The 17,268-nt window shown below is 35.0% G+C and overlaps 1 protein-coding gene and 1 pseudogene across 1 annotated transcript; both read left to right on the top strand.

Moving 5' to 3' along the window:
• Positions 1 to 6,222: 6,222 nt before the first annotated feature.
• LOC115966898 (phytochrome-associated serine/threonine-protein phosphatase-like) lies at positions 6,223 to 8,142 on the top strand. The gene is made up of 5 exons (XM_031086034.1): positions 6,223 to 6,228; positions 6,433 to 6,543; positions 6,742 to 6,888; positions 6,994 to 7,061; positions 8,061 to 8,142. Exons 1-5 carry the CDS (start codon positions 6,223 to 6,225, stop codon positions 8,140 to 8,142), a joined length of 414 nt encoding a protein of 137 aa, XP_030941894.1.
• Positions 8,143 to 9,831: 1,689 nt separating this feature from the next.
• On the top strand, positions 9,832 to 11,231 carry LOC115966897 (annotated as a pseudogene).
• Positions 11,232 to 17,268: the final 6,037 nt, after the last annotated feature.

Genomic DNA, 17,268 nt, shown 5'->3' with positions numbered 1-17,268 from the left:
GTGTCACTAATGGAATTTGACAAGATTTTTAGTGTTGCCTAATTCCATATCTTTTTTTTTCAGTATTACTCCTATACTTTATATAGTTTATATTTATATGATTTATCTATTTATTTTTATATATTATGCTCATTCAGCAGATTATCTCGATACGCACATATATTGCGTAAGGCTTAAACTAAAAAAAAAAATCACGCAAACTAGTCAATGATGACCCTCCATGGATTCGCCTATATAAGCCACAACTAAAGTTGCAAAAATAAGAGCTTGAATATTGCTTCTAAATAATCCAAGTAACATGATAGGTCTAAAGGTACTAAAGAAACAAGAACAAGAACTACTAATTCATTAGCTAAAGTTGCATTCATCTTGAACAAATCTTTAGCTAAATTTACACTAAAGTATGTTGCTTATAAAAGAGACCCACATAAAAGGAAAATTTCAACAAATCTAATGTATAAATTAAACTTCTTCAGTTGTGGGATCTCCATCCATCATCACTATATTGCATTTGTCTAAAGCTGCCTTTGTTCAAATATGCAGATACATAGATACAAAAATCTAGAAATGAATATTTCCATTGCACATGAAAATATCCATCCTTTGCAATTATAATTGGTATAATTGGTACCTAACTTGAAGCTGACTCAAATATTCATATAGGACCTAAGATGCTTAAAAAGATTCAACATATCCAACAAATTAGCTGTTACATATATGCCCTCCAAAAATCTGCTGTCATATATGCTCTCCAAATTGACATGTATGCTCTCCAAAAATTTGTCAGTCTTTTATGTCCAAAAAATGTTGTAAAAGTTATGTCTGCTAGCTGCTACATCAAGAATAAGACGTCGTCCAAGTACTATGCAGAAAACAAAGAAAACAACAATATGGTGGTTTCCTAACTTTATCAATAGTAGGAACTATTGAAGCCTGCAAAATATGCCACCAAATATGAATCAATAAATGAAAAACAAAAATAAAAAACGAAATGAAAATATAATTTAAATTATAGAAAAATTCTTCACGTTTACGCACACCTGACTCATGCCATATTTCCCAACATGATCTTGTCCAACCAAAAATCCACAATCACAAGATTCCTACACTATTTCCTTAGGTATGGAGGAAATCCCTGTCCATTATAGAATTCTTGGGTATGGGGACATAGTTGATGGCCAATCATGGTATTTTTATTAATAAGTTTTCTTTATTTTATGGGTGCTCATTCGTGTGGGTTTTGGTTCAATTCATTGAGGGTTTAGTGTTTAGGCAAATTGTGGAAGGATTCAGTTTATGTTTTCGCTTACTCGTATGCAATCCTACATCAAGTCTTTTCCTTTTCCCTTAAGGAAGTTATTTATGGTCTGACTCAAGAACAATTTTTGTACACAAAATGGTTCACCTGCATGCATCTCATCCTCACTTAACATGCTTGTCCCCTAAAATCATTCAAATGACGTTCCCATCATGAATCTAAAACCACAGACAATACCATTTCAAATTGACCCAATCAACAAAAAGAAATGCCTTCTGTTTGTACCAAGTATGCTGGTCCAGTGACATATGCATGGTCTAAAATTTAACAAGTTGCTGTCTCTAACAGCTATGTCTAACATGCTATGTCCAAGCTGAAACATAACAGTTGTGTTGTGTTTGTGTCCAAATATCATAGATCTAATTTGATGTGCAGGGCAGATTTTAATAATAATAATGTGATGTGTAGGGTAGATTTTAATAATAATAATGTGATGTGCAGGGCACCTTTTTTCCATCACTTTCTTGCAAATCAAACAAAGCTTAACACAAGGAAGGAAATTTATAAACAGAAATAGAACTAAGCAAATTCAATTTCCAATCCATGCTGGACTTATGTATATCTAGACAGAGGAGAAGCATAATTCAGTTGCTTAAAAGTAACATCTTCCTTTTATAGCCAAGATAAATCCCAACTGTCTAATAATGAGGAAATTTATTTTCTTTTCTTTTTTTTCTTTTTTTTTGGTTCTGAATTGTAATTATCAAAAATGAACCCCAAAAACTAAAATAAATTAAAAAGTCTAGATATTGGGCAAGGTTTTACCCCCATATGCTCCACATCATCAACGGCTCAACAATCTTTTCATTTCCTCACAACTGCCTTCGCCGGTCTCGTCTTACCTGAAATTCAAAGGGATCACACATTACTTGAATGCACACATTCCCTAAGCTTAATTTAATTATCAAAAAATGTTTGATCTAAGTATGATCATCACTTAAAGCACACAACATCATATGCAAGTCCTGTGACATTCTATTAAGGTAAATGATAAACGGTTTACATAGCATGGAGGTGTATTGCCTAAATAATAAAATCTAATGCAAACTGAGCACGGGATTGTTAATCTGAACATTCTAATGAACATGTAGCAGTTAAGAAAGATGCCTTCCTAGCTGTGCAAATAATTACTTTATCATTATGAAAATAGAAGACTAGGACATATAATGACATAGTAATAATTCCTTTACGAGTTTTATATATCTTTTATAAATTATGCGCAGTCTGTGGATTTCAAAAATGTTTCCATAAATCATGTTATTTACCGTCACCGGTCCCACAACCAGGGGGATGTATGTCAGTGCGGAGTGATCTTCACAACCCATGTACCGGAACTATATTCTCACTCTGTATCTATTCGATCTATGCAGCCGGTTCGTCAGGGTTAGTTAGTCAAGGGTCCTGGGTGGGCTCAGCTTGAACTATAGGTGGGGTCGGTCGGCCAGGTGTGGGTACAAATATACAGCCACCGTCGTGGGCAGAGTCGGCAAACAATGGGGGAGACAGCCGAGTGGGTGGTGGGGACCGAGGGCCAATTTGGGCATAGGATGTGTGTTCTGCACTATTGTCATGGCCAAGGGGATGGGATGGCTGGGCAGCAGCGTCAGGCGTGCATTGCGATGACCCAACACCATCCATGTACATACCCCAGTCGCCCTCCAATGCCTCATCATCTGTAGAAAAATAGTTGTATTTATTAAGATCACTACAAGGGATTGAGTCAGAAAATGTCTTACTATTTGCAGCCTAGATATGATCCAATGGCATTTGACCCTTTAAACTCGCTTAATTTGGGGAATGAAATCTCTCATTTACACACTCACATGAACACAATGAATCATACAAATTGAAGCCTCATGGTTGCTTTCTTTTCCGATCCGGTGTTCTTACTCTTTATTCCGATAGAATGCTTTTCCATTTGCAATGGAGTATCATATTTTACCCCAAGCTGGAGAAAATGGGCAAATGCCCCTTTCAAAAAAAAAAAAAAAATGTAGCATTTTTCCCCCTTTTCCAAATTAATTAGGGAAATGCCCTTCTTTTGAAACTCGATTTTCTTAAAATTGAGTTATAAAAAAAAAAAAAAAATTCTGGAGCACTAGCGTTTTAAGGAGCCTATAGTGACATTTTAAGGACCTATAGTGGCATTTTATAATCCGATCTCCATGAAGTCGAGTTACATGTAATTTTTTTTTCCTTTTTTTTACCTATAACTCGACTTCATGGAAATCGGATTACAAAACACCACTATAGATCCTAAAACGTCACTATAGGGCTTAACTTGATTTTGAGAAAATCGAGTTTCAAAAGAGGGGCATTTTCCTAATTAATTTGGGAAAGATGGCAAAATGCTAGATTGTTTTTTTGAAAGGGGCAAAAGCCAATTTTTTCCCAAGAAAATAATGTCTACTATTTGCTATCTTTTTTTTTTTTTTTTTTTTTTTTTCATACAATAATTATTTCAACTTTAACAATAACATTTAAGAAAATTCTTGATGGTTTAGGATGGAGAAAATTTTCTGACTGAGACTGGAGAAATATTACTTGCACTATCAATTATTACAAAATGTTCATAAAATCTCTCTCACTATTTTTGTTTTTTTGTTTTTTCTTTATTTCAACACTCTGCATTCATTCAACTGAAAATGGAAGACAACAAAGTTCAAAAACAAAGGTAGAGCAGACTTGAAAACACATAGTAGTTACAAAGCTGATACAATAACAATAAAACATTGTTTTGAACAGAAGATTCAAAATGTAAAGTGTAACCAAGGGCCAAGTGAATATAGTGTAAACCCTATTGTAAAGAGTAAACCCTACATGACAAGGGCCAAATGCGTAAGCAATCGCTTGACCCGCACCTAGTGCATGTTGTTCATAGAATCCAATAACTATTGTCAAGTGTAAACCCTTCCCAATAAAACTAATACTTAGGCCACCTAGACTATCCCATATAGACCTTGTTTTGTTGGTAAAATCTAATAAAACTTTGTTTTTAATTCATTATTGGCATATTAAATTAATTATAATAATAATATTTATAAAACAAAACCTTTGAATTACAAAGTCCAGCTTTGTTTACTTGTTTAGACTCTATCATTGTTATTATTACTATTTTTTAAACTCTAATTTTATGAATCTCATAGCGTGATCACAACTTTGAATTTCCTCATATAATGCTAATTTTATGTTCATGGTCGCGTAGCAATATTTTTAAAAGGAATTACATTGGCATCCATAGTGGTCTGTGCTTTATACGATGAAAAAATGAATAGACTTACTTTTGTTTTCATACATAAGCAAAATATATTAGCATTGATGTGTATATGTTAAAAGTGGATAATAGTATTGTGATTGTAGTTTATAAGGAATGAATGAAACAAGTTTGCATGTCTTACATTTCAATACATATATATTTCGCTTGGAAGAAAAAAGTGCTTATTCCCATTGGTTAATATTTAAAGTGCTTAGTCTTAATATTTAAAGTTTGGCAGAACATTGTAACTAACTAATTATACCATAATTATGAGAAGGAAGTGAAAATTAACCCTAAAAACTAGTTACCAAACAATATATACTTCGCTACTATAATATGTCCTCTAAATAAATTACAACTGAAAGTAGTAGAAGTTAAAGTCAGTAAGAATTGAAGGTATTAGAGTTGGAAGTTACCCATGACATCATCATCCTCGTGACCACCTCCATGACCTCCATTGTATGCACGACCTCCACTACGTCCACACCCTCTAGACCCACGACCTCCCCCACCACGACCTATGGTCTGTGTGCTCGCCTTAGTCGTCGTGGCATGTGCATTCTCCAATGCGGCTCGGCTCATCTCTCCGACAAGATCCAACGTCCTCTTTAGGTGGTTGTGCACTTGGGAGTTTGGTTCGCATTGCAATAGTAATTCCACATTGGACTCAACCCGCGAAATAAAGGAGTCCCGTTAAAACTTCTTTGGTTAGTTTTGTGTCGTGCAACATTAGGCCTTTAAGGGCAAATCGAGTTCTGATTTTTGACTTTCATGTTGAGCTTATTCATATATATATGAACATTGAAATGGTACACCAATACATATTGCTTGAGATAGATGCATATCTAGTGGGAAGAAATGAAATGTTCTCTAAAATGAACATCAAAATATTGATCCAATGGCTCCATAAAACTTAAATTCTCATAATGCATGTAGCAACACACATATATTGTCAATCCATAAAAGAAGCGTCGAATTGTTGCCTTACCAGGATTTCCCAATACGTCGAGTTGCGTGTAATGTACCGTCTCGTCATCCTTCGGTACGACTCCATGTAAGCAACAAGGTATGTCGTGTCCCCATCCAATGCCGATGCGTCAGCAATATGTTCCTCTCTATGGGCCCATCAATCAATGTAGATAGCGTGCTCTTGCACCCAATCCTTATCTAGTTTACCTTGGAGGGAGATTTTGTGGAGATGAACGGACGTATCCACAATATTCGGTGGCACTTGCTTCATCTCGAACTGACGAAAGACACGTTCGGGATGATGATCCTCGACTATCCAAAAATAGATCAATGGTACAGTAGCCCTCCATATTTGTCAGCCGCCAATGCAATATGGGGGCAACAGCTCTAGGACATCCCTGTAGGGCTCCCAAACAACCTGCAGAAATGGTCAACAAAAAAACAAGTCAAATACGTACATATTTGTGTCAATCCTCAATGTGAGCACACATGTATAAGACCATTGAAGAACCACTTCACTAAAAATCCTAAGACATTCTTGACCTATTTCCCCCTCTTATTGGATTTGACATGGTAAGATGCACCCAGATACTACTGGTTGCACTAGCTATAACCAAGGAAGAAAATTTAAGCGTACACAGCTAAATATATGTGGAACCAAATTAGTGTAAAATTACTAATGAAGGTACTTTATAGTGAGTGCCCACCTTTTTCCGGAATTCGTAACTAATGCCTTGTATATCTATGGTCTAATCGACCAAAGTTACATTATTAACTATACACATGTAGTAGTTGACAAGATCTTTAGAATAGTATGAATTTGAATAGGATAGGATGGTGGAAAAGAATTTATGTAGTTGACTTTGATTTGTCTGTTTATGATTCATAGTTGACCCCAAAATTTGAGACTAATGCACAATTGTTGTTGCTTCTTTTGTGGAATTATATTCTACTTGAAATCTATCTAGTGAATGTCAAGCTACAAGATTCTTTCAATTGTGTATGTTTATTTGGCCATAAATATTCTATTTAATGACATTGTAGTTGTCAATGCTTTTTATAAAACGAAGTTGTCATCTTATTAATGAAGACATATATTCTCTCACAAATGATTTTAGATGTTACCCTTTTTTTCCCTCCTTCTTGAAAGTGGTTTATAGTTGGTGTTTTCTTATTCGCTATTGTGTAATTATCACAGGTAAAAGAGATCCTTATTGAGGAGTCCAATGTGCAGCCTGTCAATAGCCCGATCACTATTTGTGGTGATATTCATGGTCAATTTCATGATCTAATGAAACTTTTCCAGACAAGAGGTCATGTACCAGAAACAAATTATATACTTATGGTATGATTTACACCTTTTGTTAGAAAATGTTCTGACATGTTATTGCACTATCTAATATCATTTGCTAGTATGATGGGGTGCTTAATGTTTCTGAATTCTTGGCAGGGGGATTTTGTTGATCGAGGTTACAATAGTCTTGAAGTTTTCACTATCCTTTTGCTGCTTAAAGCTAGGTGTGTTTCTATAGGCATGCTTGAGTTTGTCAGTGACCTTATTTCCCCCCTATACACTGTGTTATATTATATGTAAACTATATTCTTTAGTCATATCACTTCTCTTAGTCTTGTTCTTTTGTACTTCATGAGGGCAGTTACCCTCTCTGTTGACCCTCCCAACAAATCTAGAATATATGGTGTACAATTGATTTCAGTTTTGGCTGGTAGTAAATTGGCCAAATACTAAATCATATGCCAGTGAGAAGAAAAGGACTTTGAAGTTCTTGTTCTCCCCCCTGTCCCTCAAAGAAAGAAGTTTGAAGGAGTTAATTAACCAAAAAAGGTTACTATGAGTAGGATGTATGCATACATATGTGTATCTTCTTCTTTCAAATGAAACATTACAACTTTCAGATAATCACCCTCATTGAAGAGTCTAAAAATAGTTTGTTAAGTACATGTTTAGCACAATGATTTATGTTTAATGGATCAATGCAACTATCAATTGTTGTGCTGTTCAGGCTTAAGAGGGATAGGAAGTCCTAAATTTGGTTTTTGAGAAATTATAGATTTTTTTTGCCAATATGGCAGGAAGATAGTAAGTACATGTGCAGAATATTTGGATGATGGTTGTTCTATATATATACACACACACACATTTTACTCTTTAGGTGTTTATTTTTTGTATATCTATAACTTTATTTGGTGTTGTGGTAAACTTCTCCTGATAGATTGTAGTATGGTTGGGCCTTAAGGATCAGCACTAAATTTGAGAGTGTTATTCTTTTGTTGGTTGCATTTATCTATGTAATGGTGACCTTTTTTGGTTGTGAAATCTCACATTGATTTATGTCTGGGCTCCCTAAAGGTTCAAACCTGTTAATATTTTGAATGGTGTGTGTGCATTTGCTTTTAATACCTTTTTGTTTGACCTCATTTGTTATTAGATGTTTATCCATTTATAAAAAAAGCTAATTTTACTGTTGTTCTTTTTGGTGCGCTTCTGTTTGCTCATAGATACCCAGCAAATATTACCCTTTTGCGTGGAAACCATGAAAGCAGGCAACTAACCCAGTTGTGCTCTTCTATCATATTTTAATTGTCAATTATGTCATTTGAGTTGCTGAAGTGAGTCAAAAGTCAATTATTTTTAGACTCTTCAGAGTGATCTGTATAGTTCTGTATTGAAATGGCATTTGAGCATTAGACAAAGATGCTCCTCTAAATTGGGGATAGAGGAAAACAATAAGGTTATTTTATATTTGCTAACTTAGTCATGTATCCTAACATTTATTTTTATTCCTTCTTCTCTCAGTTTGATGTTATTTTGGGGGTTTAAGGAGTATCCCAGTGGTTCTAGCACCTCTTGTGGTGCCTGGGCAGTGGGGTTTGAAGTTTGAACCCCATCAGTCTCCTCCCCCTATTTACCTATATAAATAAAAGTGATTTTGGAATACATTTGATTGCTTTTATGGTTTGTGGCAAGTAAATTTTTTATATTTTCTGTCATAATAAAAGATTTTGGTTATTAGAGTTTTATAGGATTCTAAATTAAAAGCTATCTTTTTCTTGTTTTGGTTGGAATTCAGATGGCATACAAATTAAATAGATTGATGGTTTCTTTCCTTTTCTTGTATATTTCTTTTAGGGAAAATAATAAGATTGTAAAATTTGTCAGTGATACTTAGGGTATATTGCTGATATACTGATTTTGTACCCTTTGTATATTTCTTTCATATGTTGATATAATTTTACATTGTGTACAAAAGACTGTAAAACTAAATGCAGAATCCTTCACCATCTCATTGATACCTTTATATTTATTATTGTTCTACGTGTGGTGTGAACCAATTTGATACATAAGAGATTAGTACAATATGCAATTTTTACCTTTTCAGTTTTGTCGACAAGATTGGTTTGGTTTCCAAGGAAATGTTTTTGGTTGGTAATCAATATTGATATCTTGAATAGAAATTTCTAGTTTTGTTCTAAATATTGTAGTTTGTAATATATTCATAGTGGCAATTACTTAAAAAAAAATCAGTGGCAATCACAACAGGAAATGTGAAATACTTGTAGTTGAGAGATTCATTCACTAGCGGATATTTGGAATTAATAAAAAAAATTAAGTGGTGAGTATTTGTTAATAAAATAATTGGATTCACCAAGTATTTTAAGTAGCAGATATTTGTTAATAAAACACTTGGGTTCACTACTTATCAAATAAAATAAAGTACTTGTATTCAACAAAGTTTTTAAAATTTGTTATGATTGAGTTTTGTAAAGCTTAAGCTATCAAAAGTTTTGTATATAGAATTATATCCTTGTGACATGAAGCGGTAGAATACCTGGTGTGCCCGTATACTCAACGGTGACGCACGATACGCAGCTAGCACATGTGTCGCATGCTCTGTTGTGCTCTTCGGCCCCTTCCATCTAGTAAACATATAATTTCAGACAATGCTCATTAGTTAATATCAAACAACAATGATGCCACGAAAATAAATGCATACCAAAAATGAAGCCATTAATTAGCTTTCGTATTTTCGGTGATATGAAAATACTTATTAGAAATAAGTAAGGAAATACCTAAAACCTTTGCAAGGCTTAAAATTTAAATGGATCTGTAGTTACAATTGATGAAGTGTTGCAAACAGATATTTTCTAGTTGGCACGTTCAATTCTCTCCTAATTTTATGCCTTTAGAACTGAAGAGATTAACTTCCATATGATAGGGGGAAAAAAGTGAATTACGATGTTGTCATAAACATGAAACTGATATTGAGCGATGGCCTATACCATGGTCTACTGCACTACATGTGAGTCAATCGCACACAAAGGACATTAAGAGCATTGTAGTTTAGACGTTTTCTTCGAAGGTTATTTCATTGGTTTCATCCCACTTGTTACTATTAAAAAAAGAATTAAAAACGAAGTCTAGACTGTGAATTTTTGAGCATATGATTATGCCTTTGGAAAATATATGCATAATGAATGTGTTGATGGCGATAGCCCCGTCCCCTATCTCAAATTCTACACTTACATCGCATACATAGACAACTGATCTTCCCACCCTAATGCTCTCAGTTTCTAGCATTTTTTAGTCCCTCAAATTCCTTTCTAAACTTAGTTACCTAGGCCTTTCTTAGTCCTCTCTCATAGGCTGTTGTGCTAATTGGGGGCAGGGTAAATTGCCTCCCACATGCACTTCCATCATATTTGCATATAAAGATAAAATATTTTCCCACCTCATACAATTATTTGAAAAGAATCTCCCCCCACCACGGCTCTCTCTCTCTCTCTCAGATCATCAGCAGCCATAGCCACATTATAATATGACATAGCCAGCTAAGTAATACCATCTTTATGACTAGATTCTAGAACAATGGATTTCTCTAGTTGTTGACACCTATTCCGGATAATTGGTTACCGGGTGTCCTTGAATTTTAGTATATGAATGGGCCTTGGAATCTTCTAAGCTGCATTATGTTGCAGTGGGGCTGCCAAAGTTTGGCTAGAACTACCTATAACATTCCATTTGTTGTTGGCATATTTTTTGAAATTGATAGATTCCAATCTATGGAAAGAACAACCAGGTTGTGTGGAATGGTTAAATTCAAAAAAACCCAACTCTGTAGTGTATGTTAATTTTGGTAGCATAACTATTATGACGCCTCAACAACTCATTGAGTTTGCTTGGGGGTTAGCAAATAGTGAAAAGCCATTCTTGTGGATTATAAGACCAGATCTTGTGGTAGGTGATTCAGCTACTCTTCCTCCTGAATTTGTAACCAAAACGAAGGATAGAGCCATGTTAGCAACTTGGTGTGCTCAAGAACAAATTGTGAAGCACCCAAAGATTGGGGGTTTTATAACACATAGTGGATGGAATTCTACACTTGAAAGTGTGTGTGGTGAAATGCCAATAATCTCTGGGCCTTTCTTTGCTAAGCAACACACAAATTGTCGGTACAGTTGTACTAAGTGGGGCATTGGAATGGAGATTGATAATAATGTTCAAAGAGATGTAGTAGAAAACCTTGTGAAAGAGTTAATGGATGGTGAAAGGGGTAAAGAAATGAAAAGAATGTAATAGAGTTGAAGACCAAGGCTGAGGAGGCTACAAAACCTGGCGGTTCTTCATACAAAAATATGGAGAAATTGATTGCTGAAGTTCTCCAAGTTTGAAATGTTTAATCCAAAAAAAAAAAAAAAAAAAAAACACATTCAAGTTTATAATGAATTTTCTCTCCTAGTCTCATCAGCAATATGTGACCATGTTATATATTTGTAGGAAACCTATTCCCACTTCTGTTGCAATAAACTCCAATGATGTGATTTGGCTAATTAGTATTCTATTTCGTAAGGGCACATATTGTTATTTATGCTTCATATTTGATTACTTGTTGAGATAAAATGACATACAACTATACAAGCATCTGCATAATCTTATCCAGTTTTTATTTTATTTTTAGTCCTCTCTCATAACTACAACCCCATCCCCTATCTCAAATTCTACACTTACATCGCATACATAGACAACTGATCTTCCCACCCTAATGCTCTCAATTTCTACCCTTTTTAGTCCCTCAAATTCCTTTCTAAACTCAGTTACCTAGACCTTTGCATAGCCACAGCATTAAATTCTCCAAAATAAAGTTGTCTTAGAAAACACAAAGCTTGAAATTTAGAGGCCTAAACGTCTCAAAATTTTTGAAAAACAAATAGGATGAAAAGGGATTCCAAAAAATAGTGACAATCATAACATAGTCCTCCTCTTGTGACAGTAAAATTGATTTCTTTCAATAAAATTCCAAATTTCTGTGTCTCAGCAACCAAACAGAGCATGAAGATTAATCAAAAAAATTCAAACATACAAAAGAAGCTACCTTTACTACCTGTATGGATTTTGCATCAAATCAAAAAATCATTCAGGGAGAGAAAGATGAAAGTTCTGATAATAAAAATCAGACGAAATAGAGAGTTTTTTTTTACCTTTCTAAATAGCAGAGAGACCGATCATAGTCTATGTTTTCCCGGAGAGTGTGGAAAATAAAACATTGAGATCGTATTTTTTTCCTTGTTGAAAATAATTACCAGTTTACATACACTACCAAATGAAATGATTACAGAGACTTTTTCATGACTTAGCCAAAATTCAAAAACAAACATCTTCAATATCAATATTATACTTACATACGATCAAATTATATACTATTTACCAATATTTTGTACAACCTATTTTTAGAAATTGTCGCCGAGTACATATTAACTATGATTCCCATTGCACTAATAGATGCAACTAAGTGTTATGTATTAGCATTATCTATTAAAAAAAAGCATATTGTATTTGTAATTTTCTTCTGCACTCAAAACAGTGTGTATTGCCATGCTATATCTCGTTAAGTAATCCATTAAATTAATGTTAATTGGACTTTTGGTTTGAAACAGGGTTTACTTCTCGACAGCAGTGTCCTTAGTGAATGTATTACAAGTGGCATAAACTATAGAAACATGCACGGTGAATGACAAATGGCATGACAATTGCATCAAACTAATCAAATAACATACCGACTGGCAAGGGGACCTGCCTTCACTGGCGGTAGTGGCGACCTTATAACAGGGCATATCAGTGGGAACCTCGAATACGCCCACAGGTACACCAACATCACTGCTCCTCTAATCTGCATTGCCTTCGACTCCGATGCCTTGCATAAGTGCCTGTACAGCCAGGCTAATGCCCTACTACCCTAACTATACCTCTTCACGTTGCTGATTGGGTTTAGGAACTGTAGAGGCATCGCCGACACTCGGTTTGCCGACTTATCCATAAACAAAATCGTCCCCAACCGATCGAGTATGTGATAGCCCGCATGTTGCTTCACTACCTCATCAGTAGCATCCACAGCTAGGGGACCAGTAAATTGTCCATCCAGCCAGGTGAATCTGAGCCTCGCCCTAGCAAGGATAGAGGTGTTCTTATGGGGATGTGGTATCGGGTCCCAATAACTGAAGACACAATGTAGGCCAATCCATCTCCACAGCCCCAGTAATTGGCAACCCATCAACACAAACCCCTAGCATCACCTCAATATCTTGTAAGGTGATGCCCATCTCTCCATGCGGCAGGTGGAATGTGTGCGTCTCTGGATGCCAACGCTCAACTAGTGCTGTGATCAATGCATGATCCACTTCCAAGTTTGGAACCTTGAATAACCCTTCAAAACTTGCCTCAGTTATGTACCGAGCAATCCGTGGGTCAAGCCCATGCTGGGGTAACTTGCAACTTCGGCGTCTGCACTTTAGCACGCCTGGCACTACCTGCACACGAAAGAGCATTGTCTTAGGATAGTGCACACAAAATATCTATAAGAATGCTACATAATAATAATATGCAAGAAACAGTAGGCTAACTATTTAGTTCCGAACATTTTACAATACGTTAGTTACAATGTTAACTGCTTATTCGCTCTACCTCAATAGTAGATAGGATCAATTCAAGATCAATGACATTGTTTAAAATTAGCACTAAGGTGATGGGCATCATGTTTTGAAATGAATGAACAAAGTGCCTCACTATGTCAACTGGAGTAGGGAATTAGGAATCCAAGTCGTTAGTTGTCTTATGTGTAGCCATGCATAATTGTGTGCGCATGTTTGGAAAAAAGAATAGCAACGGATTCATTTTTTAATTGATTACTATAGCTTCTAAATGAGATCTACTGACTTTGAACATTTCTGCTCCATACAATTTTCTTGATTATTTATGCTTCATACCATTTTCTCTTTCGATTAAATACAATTCTGCCTAAACCAAAAGATTCTACCATGTCCAACGTCTATTTGCAAATAATTAAAGAACCCCACAAAAATAAAATTAAATGATTTTGACATGTCCAAAGTTCAGTACAACTACACACCTGACTGGCTGGTGTCTCCCAAAGCAGCGTGGATCGATGATCCGACTGCCACATCAACTGTGTACCAACCGTTGGTCTAGGATCCACATTTCCCACTTGCTGCATATCTGACATGCATGCAATCATGTTAGACACATAGCTCTATGTTTAATAGTGAAGAAAAGCTTGGCTTTTGCAAGTAAACACAGGCAAGTAATTGAATGTTCTGCAACAAACTCACAGAAACAAATACAGAGAGACAGAGTGAAAGAGAGATTTGACAGAAAATTGAAAACATATAATTGCTCAACTGAATTATACATCATGCATCTATATACACTGATTTTCAATCCATTTAATCATATCAAGGAAGAGTTAAAGTAAAACACTAAAATATAAACAACCTAACGTTCATGGCTGCAAGGCATAAACATAAAAGACACATAGTTGCAAATTGTATAAGCAACCTAACCAACCAACCAAGGTGAGATTCAATGTCTAAATCAAACAAAGTAAACCAACAAATGAACACAGCATAATGCAAACCAAACAATCAATTAAGCACCGCAAAAAACACCATTCTAAAACACTAAAACATAGCTCTAAAATTAAAAGGTACCCAATTACCAATTACCCCTAAACAAGCCCTGCCACCCATCAGTACTAGAATTTCCCTTCTTTAATCAAAGTGTAAAGTTCTTCCCTTTTGCTTTTGCTTGTTCCCGTACTTGACATCACACTCTAAAAGAAATTTTATTTAATAAAGCAAGAACTGAAAAGGGTTTATTGTAACTTAGTGGCTACTGAGGTGTGTTTTCAACAAAAAAAGGGGGAGACAAACATGGAAGTAGGTAAAGGTTCCATTAGAGACTCTAGTGCAATGGACATCTCACTCACAAGCACAGCTTTGGAGGCAACTAATAATAGTCAAACTAATATTGAGTTTTATTAAATGGATTAAACAACTGTGAGACCTATACCATCAAATGATGGTGTGTGCATAGCTATGTGTCAAATGAATGCTGACTTGGTGACCATAACAGTCCAAGACCTTTGCTTTCTTCTCTTTTGGGTTTTTTTTTCTTCATTTGTTTTTATGAAGTCAATTATTTTTTTTCTTAAAAGACAATTATATTTTTATTGGTCAAGTCTTGGTTGTAAATTAGGTTATTAGTAATTCATTTCTTTTCTTTGAATCAAGCAGATTTTTCTAAATCAATAGTTGGCTTTCCTAAGTCAACTAGAAATAGGGTCAAGGTAGTTAAAGGTGAAAGGCAACCTTAAGGTGCCAAGGCCTTATATGGCCTGACGCCCTAAGGTGTGAGGCGACAAGGCCTTTGGTGCAGCCAAGGCCAGCCCATTCCAGAAGACCTAGAATTTACCAAATTGTCTTTATTCTGGGAGAACTTAAGTAAAAGCAATCCAACAGGGGAAAACGAAAACAAACAATCAAATAAGTGTCAAGTCAATTCAACTTTAGATCGACCAACGAAGGTCCCAAGATAACTCTTCATCATCTGAAATTCCCAAATTAAAAGGTCTTTAACGAAAACTGCAATCAAATAACAGTAAATTCAAGTTTAGACTAAGGAAGGTCCCAATAGAACTCTTCATCATCTGAAACATCCTAATAGACTAAGCCAGTTACATTCCCATCACTGACTCGTAGGTTTTTAATTTTTTATCATTTTTCATCTTTGTTTCTTTATTGCAATTTTCCATCTACATCAAAAGCCTAGTGGCAATTCATATTCCATTCTTTTTCATTAATTAAATTACATATCAATCCCCATTCAAAAGCCTACACTTTATAGAGTCAAAAATTAATTCCGATACATAGAAATCAATATCTCCACCAATACCCCTGGGAAATAAGTATAGTAGGCCAAACCACCGAAAAAATAAATAAATAAACAAAGCCCTAGGTCCGTCAGAAGCACCCTAGAAGCACCACAACTTGAAAACAGTTGGCTTTTCAAAGGATGTACTGTTTCCATTCGCAAAAGCCACCACAAATCTCAATGCTCCCTAACCTAACCCAACCTATTATGAAAGGATTGGGTGACCCTAAAAAGGCCACTAAGGCCACCAAGTTCCCTTTTCAACCCCAAATGTAATAGATGATAATAATAATAATTCGATGTACTTAGTCAACAAACATAACCCACAAAAGGCTGCTAATCTGACACAAGACAGGAGCTTAAACGGGCTTTAATACCAAATTTGATGTAGGCTTTTTAGGAATTTCAACACTAAACTAGATTCTTGATAACATATTGATTCTGTTGATGGCTATTTGGTATTTAAACAATAAAAAGAACATCAAATAAAGAAAGATAAAACACTGGGAAATCACAGCTAGGCTTTCCTAAGCACTCACATTTAGGTACTAGATAGCAATTGCGATTGAAAAAGTTGGAATGTTCATTATATAGGCTACTTCTAAATCCTTTCTTATAAAGACTAGGAATACTAATAACAAAAAAAAAAAAAGCATTTTAAGAACTTCTAAGACAATTCTAGTCTCTTAAGACAATCAATTATGCATCTGTACACAAAATGTAAGTGACTTTCAACTAATGCGGCAAGTAAGTTTATATGTTCCCATATGATATTACAAGGATAATGACATGAAACCAACATTAAAAAAAATACAAAAACGAAATTTAGATGTTGAATAAAAACAATATGGCACAGTTAGAGCCCTAAGCAGAGTAAATGGCAGGAAAGGTTTTAGGATGTCCATGGTCTGTGTGTAGATATATGCATGCATATCCATTATACACACATTATATCTATTATAATAATAACTAAACGGAGTGGAAGCTTGTAAAAGCCAGTAACTTTGAAGCTTGTAAAACCAATAGCTTCTCAATTCAAGATCATTTAGCATTGAATTAAAAAGAAATTTTCCCTTATTCAAAATCATGACATAACTTGTGATATAATTTCTAGAAAAAATAGTGATTGATTTGATACACTTTCAAACTATATGAATTAGAAAGCAATTTCCCCTAACAATGAACACCGTTGTCATGCTAACTGTATTTTACATGAATTTCTACCCTAGATGTGCATCAAAAGCCACTTCAAAACCAGACCCACTTCAAAACCAAATCCAACAAAGCTAAAACAACAACAATAATTATGAATAGAGATAGACAAAAATCTAACAGCAAAAAACTCAAGAAGCCACACTCAAATCAAATTACATGCAAAGGGAAAAAATTAAAATTTGAACTTAGCATTTACAAATTACCTTAATTCGTTTCTAATCCTTTAACTCCGAAGACAGATTGGGTTGAGCTTCGGCTATAGTGAGATTG

Source organism: Quercus lobata, chromosome 11 (genome assembly GCF_001633185.2).
Source record: "Quercus lobata isolate SW786 chromosome 11, ValleyOak3.0 Primary Assembly, whole genome shotgun sequence".
Lineage (NCBI taxonomy): Eukaryota > Viridiplantae > Streptophyta > Magnoliopsida > Fagales > Fagaceae > Quercus > Quercus lobata.
The sequence above is the reverse complement of the archived record's forward strand: the minus strand, read 5'-3'. Positions and strand labels throughout refer to the sequence as shown.